The sequence below is a fragment of the Perissodus microlepis genome, chromosome 17 (assembly GCF_051167445.1).
Source record: "Perissodus microlepis isolate ML-2025 ecotype Zambia chromosome 17, ASM5116744v1, whole genome shotgun sequence".
Taxonomy (NCBI): domain Eukaryota; kingdom Metazoa; phylum Chordata; class Actinopteri; order Cichliformes; family Cichlidae; genus Perissodus; species Perissodus microlepis.
The window spans coordinates 32,860,467-32,868,623 of record NC_140477.1 but is presented as its reverse complement, the minus strand read 5'-3'; the positions used below and the strand labels follow the sequence as shown (position 1 = coordinate 32,868,623).

Genomic DNA, 8,157 nt, shown 5'->3' with positions numbered 1-8,157 from the left:
TCAAATGAACTTAATAAAAGCATTTTTCCTTTTATGTAAAAATTTACAATGTGATTTTCCAACGGGGACTGCACTGTTTTATACTTTTGAATGAAATCCGTCCTGAGCATCCTGTTATATGTTATATTCTGAATATTCAGAATGTGTTATATTCTGTAAACAAGCTCTCATGAGTCCCCAGTGTAGTGGCAGTGAAGTCAGCAGAGACGTCTGAAGTGCGTCACGACAAACTCAAGGCTACGTGAACATATTTGAATAACAATGGAATGGAAATCCATTTTGGCTTCCACAGAAAGGTGGAGACTGCTTCAGCTGCTTTTGCAAATACATAAATACATACAATCACTCACCTTCACACTGGACTCATTTTGATATCCTTGGCAAGACAAAAAAGAAAAAAAAAACATATATAAAGGTTTTACTCATTTGTATCTTTAAAAAAACAAACAAAAAAAAAACAACTTTGGCAAAAATAATCTTTCCAATAATCTTCTTTCCAGAGTCTTACTTTCATTTTATTTTCACTTTCTACTGTACCTGCCTGTAAGTATTTTTAAGTACAGAAGATTACACCCCTAATTTAGAAATGTACCTTTCAAATATTGGGGGAAAAAAAACTTAAACCAGCTGTACTTTCCTTAACAGTAACTGAGGCTTGCGTATATGTTAGTATAAAAAATACAGAGTCCCAACATACATTTCTGTGTGATTTTATCCTTCAAATTGCAGCAGGATGAAGCAACAGGTTTGCTTTGTATATGACATCATAACTTATTCATTTAACTACAAATTAATAGACATGTATTTAAATTAAGGAAAATATCAACAATCACTGTGTCAACTAAATGCTTGTACCCCCTCAAACCTCTGTCAGTATCATTCTTTTAACATTTGCTTAAACTTGGAGAGTCTCTCCTGCAGCTTCTTGAGCCTTCTTGGTGTTACAAACACTTCTTCTTTTTTTCATAAGCCTTTTTTTTTGTAGTGGTGAAGAACTTTGCTTTACGCAGTGGTCCAAAATCTTAGAAAAGTGTTACACAGGATTGAGATTCCACATCTGCAAGAGTTGGTGTATTAAGTCTTCCAAAAGTAATTATTTTATTAAATGCAATTTTAAATGTCCTATAAACACTTACATCACACTTCTCAAAGCCTCACGATACATTGTAGCCAACTCTGTTTTTGGTTCAACAATCGCCATCTGCAGGTCATTAGTGGTAAAACATCTACTAAGTGAGAGGTAGTGGGACAGTGTATGGGTTTTGCAATAGCTACTCAAATAGCAGTAAGACTGCTTAAAATGTAAAATATGATACCTTACAGCTATTATCTTACAAAAACAGAACGATAGATTAATCACAGTTTGGAGAAAACATCCTGTAAATGCTGTATAGACAGCACTTAGTAAGAGCTGTTTATTTAAATACATGAAATGATGTTAAGTCATTCTTTAATAACTGTTCAAGCCATATCTTTGCATCATGTTAATGAGACCGACCTAAAGACCAGTGATCTCTTTTTAGCCAGCTGTTTAGGCACCACTGTATCCAGCAGCCTCCTCACTAGGTCCAGGCGTCCTGTCTTGATCAGAACCCTCGATAACTCTGTAACCTCTGCCGTGTGTGTCGTGTAAAGGTACCTCAGCTCAACCTTCACTATGTCCTGAGAGTACAGCTCCTCTGCCTTGAGCACCCACATTTCCAGCTGAGTGATGACAATGCCAGGGTCAGGGTGTCCCTGCATGAACAGAGTCAGGAGAGCCTGTAAGAGGCAGCGCAGGGCTGTGGTGTCTCTGCTCCCTTGTTTCTCTAACTCCAGAGCTTTTTTGAAGCAGTCTACGGCATTCTGCTCCTCGCCTTTCACGAGGAGGCAGCGTCCTCTGAGCACATGAAGTTCCGGTAAGCAGTCTCCCAGCTCAAACTTCAGAGCGTGAGATAAACTCACCAGGGCACTATTTATTGCACTCTCATCCACCAAAAGGCTCTCCTGGAGTGCATCTACACCCATGTAGTAGTATACCTGAAATGAAAAACATCAACTTGAAAGCCTTGTTGGGACATGAAACACAGAATTTGACCAGCTTTGCACGTTATGCTTTTACCTGTGCCATCTCCAAATGTGTTCGAAGACAGGGGCGTACACCGAGTACTTTGTCTAAGTCTTTTCTAGCTTCAATTAGCTTCTGTCGGTCTGGGATTCCACCATCACCAAGCTTTGCCTTCTCGAGGTCCCCCATGTACAAGATTATATTGATCTACACAGAGAACATGTTGTTCAAATATGTAAACTTTTTACATGTACTAGCCACTTTAAACTAATACAGCTATTCTGGCCTTAAAAGGAGCTGTCATAGCAACTGACTTGATTAGTCGTAGCTACAGTACCTTGGCACGGGTGCAGTAAGCCTGCCAGTTGAGTTCTGGATCTGGCAGCACATTTAGGGCCATATTGCAGATCCCTGTAGCCATTTCATGTTTACCCAGCAGAGAGAAGACTCTGGCCAGAAGGTTCAGGATAAATGCATCGTCACTGGCCATATTTATGGCCTGGAAACACAGACAGATCTGTTATTATCTCATCTTAAAAGGGAACAGTGCAGCAGTATTTCTTAAACCCATCCATCCATCCATTCGCTTCCGCTTATCCTTTTCAGGGTCGCGGGGGGCGCTGGAGCCTATCCCAGCTGTCATAGGGCGAGAGGCAGGGTACACCCTGGACAGGTCGCCAGTCTGTCGCTCATTCTTAAACCAAATGAGCAATTAGTAAGTGAGTGAGTTAATGACTTGTTCAGCAGTTTTTAGGTGAATAAAACCTTCTGTTGTCCTAGTTAGATACATATTTTTCAATCTTTTGAACTGAAAAGTCTCAAATAAAACGCATTTCACTCACTGGCCCTCATTTTAGGCTTGACAGCATTTTAGCAGATAAAGGTGAATGGCTTAAACATGAATTGAGCTGCAGTTTGGGGAAGGCCTCGGAGAGGACTGGCAGCGGCTCCCGGGCCTGGAAGATCACCATGTACTAAATGGAAGTGAAGAAGTGAAAGAACTGAAAAGGGGAGCGAGGGAGGGGCACAAAAATGAACAGCTTGTAGAACTGGGGGAACATATATAGGTAAGAACCGGAAGGAGCGTGTTCGGAGGCAAGGCCCCGCTCCTGAAATTCAGATACTTTATCTCTAACAAAAGTCAGATGACAGGCTGATTGCAGAGGTTTAGTCCTAACAGTTTGAGGGAAAGTAATTGTTTTTGTCCCAGCTTGGTGAGAGGTGCATGAGTTAACTCACAGTTCCATAACAGGACAGAGGATCCGAAGCCGAGAAACCGCAGTCGTGTATGGACATGGGCACAGGGGAAAACTCCTTCTTCCTTTCTAACATGATGCCGACATAACACCAAGCTAGAGCTGATGGGAGAGACGAGGAGATTTGGTTTTTCAGCTTTTATTTTTTGTAAATAGCATGTACATGAGGAAATAGACAAACAAACTGGCCTGTAGTTTTAACAAAATGATTTCAGCAACAAAAACTAGTAGCTCATTGATATGGATAATACACCTTCACCGACTTGCAATCAATAATAATAATGATAATATGATAATGATAATAATCGTAATAATCATAATGAGACTGTTGGGACTATGTTGAATGTTTTTCTCTTAATAATAATCTTTCTCTTGTGCAATGATTGACTTTGACTTTCCAAATTGTTTGGGAATGACCTCTTCAGACTGACGCGTAGACAGAATTGGTTGTGTAAGATCATTGTAGACGTTCTTTTAGAAATATATAATGTCATGATCTAATATGTTGTGTGTTGTAGTGTTAATCTGAGACCTTTAAGGACCACATGCGGAACAGATTTGTATTTCTTTTTTCTCTCTGACTCTATGACTGAAAGCATTTATCATGACTTTATTGATCTGTCTTTAGTTAGTTTGTATAATCAGATTTTAAATACAAACACCTTTTTGCAAAATTTTGCACAAACTAATACATTTATAATCAATCTCTGATTATTAAAGAGTCTGGTGCGGCCAGTCTTCATGAACACCTTTAATTTTGATACTTTTTGCTGTACTGAAACTTGAACATCTGTAAGAACTGGTACATGTAGTGGATTAATTTCAATACAATACTGTCACATGTTTACCTTTGTGCTGTGTTTTCTCAGATTCCAGTGTTTCTTTCAGAAGCTGGAGTCCTTTATTGTAGTGCGAAAGTCTGGAGTACTCAGAATCCTCTTTGGTCTTTACTATGTTGTCCAGCCTGCAGACAGAAAATAACTTGAATATTTTCACACTGTGTGATGATAGTAATCTAAATCGTATCACCCTGTACCTTATGTAGATTGTTGCCATTTTAAAATACCAGCTTCGTTTTTCCTCTATCGGTATCTGAAAAACAGCACCACAAGTTAAGTAATACCCCACTTAAATGCTCCCTACAACATGAAACAGTGATTTAAGAGCTCTTATCTGCTACTAAATTTGTGATTTTAGACTACAACAAAGTAAAATTGCCTCAATGTCTTCCTGTGTGTAATCTTTTGAGCATTGTCATATTCCTTCAGTTAATTCTTGTGGGAGGAAATGAATCACACAGTTCGTCAGCAATGATTTCAAAGCCATCTAATTACCAGTGTTGCGCAGTAAAATACCATCCAGTAGAAAAGCTAGAATGATGTGAATGCTCACCGTCTAACCAGTCATTATATCAGTGCTCTGAAGAATGTGATTCTTGGCAGTTAACCATGTGTTGTCTCTTTATTTAAAGTATTCATATCTCTCACCAGGTCACCCCCATAATGCAGGGCTCTGTTGTAAAAAGACAGTGCAGTGTTCAGTCGCTCTCTCAAGTCATCGTCGCTGTCCAGCTCTATATCGTACGGAAAGACGTAGGCCTGCTCAACCAGGCAGCGTGCAGCCATAATCCTGATCTCATCCTGAGACGCCTCACCGCCGTCTAAGCCCATGAGGTTGGACACTTTGTCCACACACTCCCCTGCATCCAGTTCTCTTCCCAGCTTGTCGTACACGTACCCCAGGTTTGCCCAGGCATTCAGATTCCCAGGGTCCTCTTTGCAAATGCCCCTGAAAGGCCAGAACACACAGATGGTGGGGCTTAGAAACAGGTCCAGATTAACATAAAGCGCTATCAGATCCAGGAGGCACATTTCACACAGCATCTAACTAAAAAAAAAAGAAATGGCAGCTGTGAGTGAAGTTGGAATTTTAACTATAGAATTACCAGCTACTGCAGTTATGACTATGTTGCAATGGGATAATTATATTTTCTTCATTTTCTTGTTTCTTGTACTGTGCAGTAAGAACTGATAATTGTATATAGTGACATATTAAAAAAGGAATACTTGTGGATAGTTATAGTTGAAAAATTAAAGTTCAATGTATAAAGATGTATGTATTCATATATTTATTTCTATCTGTTTATACTGTATAATCAAAACAGACATGTATGATGAACTAGCTAGGGGTAGGAATTAATAAGCATTTGCTCCCTCCCACTCTTTTTTGAACTGGGAGTGGTCAGCATTTTTTATTTATTTATTTTTTCTCCATGTGAATAGGATGTCTTTCAATGATTTCACCTTTATTAGGGTTTTTTTTGTCCATTATTGTTACTTATATGTTCAAAATATAGATCTGATTGATTCATTACTATAGGGGTGGACACAGACACTAAAACTACCTGGCCATTTGCTGTGCCAGTTTAGACTTTAAGTGAAATTTTACATAGCTTACATGAGCAAAGTTATTTGTATCTTGCAAAGATATTTAATCTAAACTAATTTTTAGATTAGTACTCAAACTAAGTACTCGAAGGACTAAGTGGTCTTTTCTTCAACCAACTGATGGATGGATGGATGGATGGATGGATGGAAAGGTGGATGGATGGATGGATGGGTGTACACCTTGGTATTATTGACAGAAACTGACATTTCTGTCACCTGCAGCTGTGAATAGTGCTGTCAACCAAATGCTAACGTGTTAATATGACAAATGAGTATTTCTGATTTTCATTATTTACCAATTCTTATTAAAGATACTTTTGACTTGTCTCTTGTCACAAAGGGTTATAGCAGCTGATACCACATAGTTTTGTATTTCTGGCTGGAATTAAACCAGTCTTCTGTTACTTGCAGAAAAATGGGTGCAACTTGCAGCACCACAAATGTGTCGCTGAATCATACGATAATAAAAGTGTCAATAAATAGTAAAAATTGGACAATCGAGCAACATTTTAATGTCTGAAGTCTGCAGAGAGCTAAGTTACTTGAATTAAAATAAAAATGTGTATGATGTTTTTTCCATATATAAACCTTCTTATCTGTCTGATGTTTCTATTCTGCACAAGGCAGCAAAAACAAAAGAAAGAAAAGAAAATGCAGTCAAGATCTCTGAAGAAATCATGTATTTACTGTGTATCAAATATCCTTCCTCTGACTCAGTGAATTTTCTGCATATTCTTCCTTAAAAAAAAGATGGCAGTGAATATTCACCTGAATATTTCCTCAGCAGTGTCCAGCTGTTCCAGGTTAAAAGCCAGCAGGCCCAACAGATTTCGCACAGCATATTGCAAATATCCAACTTCTGCTTCTAGCTCAGCTCGCAGGCTTTCCTGTCTTAAATAAGTGTCCCGATGTCTCAGCGTCACTGGCCCAGTAGGATCACAGTTAAGATTTAGGTCCAGGTGGAAGTGACCAGGGATGTAGTCCATGTCCTCCATGAGAGTCTCAATGTCCTCTGTGTTTTCCCTTTCTGTGGCCTCCATCTTCTCTTCTTTAAGAAATGTTAAAAATGCTAAAAAATAATCTTAACCAGGGTAATGGTTAAGGTAGCAGAAGATTGTACCTAAGAACACACCTTGTCCTCTTTAGTCGACTTTCACATAAGTCACTCTTGTGCTCCAGGTTTGGACAGGTTGAACAGGTTGGGCTTGGGAGTGACTGGGAGTGGAAAAGAATGATAACTGAAGATAGTGTGAAGCTATTGAAAAAATATGTTTGCCCACCTTTTTATTCTTATTGCACAATCAGAATTCTTGAATACATGAAATCATCTATATTCATGTTTATTGTCTGGAAATAAAACTGCCACACTTCTGTTCAGCCATGTTTCTTTGCCTAATTTGTATGTACGAGCATGCGTCTCTCTCTCTCTCTCTGTGTGTGTGTGTGTGTGTGTGTGTGTGTGTGTGTGTGTGTGTGTGTGTGTGTGTGTGTGTGTGTGTGTGTGTGTGTGTGTAGGTGGGTGGGTGGTAGGGTGTATTAAAAGTCACTCGTGACAGGATGATTTAATTTCTGACTTGAGTTTTGTAAAATTATCTTTGTGTCTTTGCTTTGAGAGATATTTGAGATTCTTTAGCCTTCCCTCTAAGCATGTTTTATCACACACAAGAATGCAAACCATCACACTCAGAGTGACTGAGGAAACAGTCAAACCCAATCTGTGTTCTTAATCATTATTTGGGTAGTAAGTATGATTTGAAAATGGTATTTTTTTCAAGGCATAACAAAAAAATGGTCAGTTATAAAAACAAAAACAAAAAAGAAAGCGTGTGTATTGGAGATATGCAAATACCTTCAACAGTTCAACAAAAGCAGTGAATCCCTGTAAATCCTCACCTTATCATTCTGTCTTTGAAAATCAGATAAAGATGTGTTGAGCACTTTCTGTTACTGCGTGCTCCTGCGAACAAAACCACACTCTTCCACTAGAGGGTAAACTTGCATTGTGATAAACCAGCCTGATGGTGCAACAAAGGGAGCACGCTCGTTCAGTGTTACAAGACTTTACTGACACTGAGTGCAACATCACTTTTATCAGAGGAAAAAGTCTTATCAGATAACGTAGCTAAAGGAAAAGCTCCAAGCTTGAAACAGCACAGGAATGGGTGTCATAGTCTCAGGATTATGTGCTGTGTCTAAAACTTGAATCTTTAGTTAACAAATGTGAGTTTTGGATTTGTGTTTAGGTTTTTCTGTATTTGAATTAAATTTTTTTTTTCATATTTTATAATACTGAGGCTCACTTTTATTACACGAGTTCTAGCTACAGTTTTTTTTCATACCTTGTGTCAATTTTACTTCCTTCTTTGCGTTTGTCTTGATTATTTTCACCATGTTTCCTAGTTACCCT

The 8,157-nt window shown here is 38.7% G+C and overlaps 1 protein-coding gene across 2 annotated transcripts; it reads right to left on the bottom strand.

The window, feature by feature from the left end:
- Nucleotides 1–1,066: 1,066 nt before the first annotated feature.
- Nucleotides 1,067–6,978, bottom strand: ttc22 (tetratricopeptide repeat domain 22). Of its 2 annotated transcripts, XM_084911098.1 has the most exons (8): nt 6,519–6,974; nt 4,791–5,091; nt 4,340–4,395; nt 4,152–4,267; nt 3,287–3,405; nt 2,385–2,546; nt 2,102–2,254; nt 1,067–2,019 (listed from the first exon to the last, which is right to left on the bottom strand). In XM_084911098.1, the coding sequence occupies exons 1-8, from the start codon at nt 6,788–6,790 to the stop codon at nt 1,480–1,482; spliced, it is 1,719 nt and encodes a 572-aa protein (XP_084767224.1). In that variant the 5' UTR covers nt 6,791–6,974; the 3' UTR covers nt 1,067–1,479. The 2 variants fall into 2 exon arrangements, with proteins under 2 accessions (XP_084767224.1, XP_084767223.1); XM_084911097.1 differs by having other exon boundaries at nt 4,152–4,395; nt 6,519–6,978.
- Between the last annotated feature and the right edge of the window lie 1,179 nt (nt 6,979–8,157).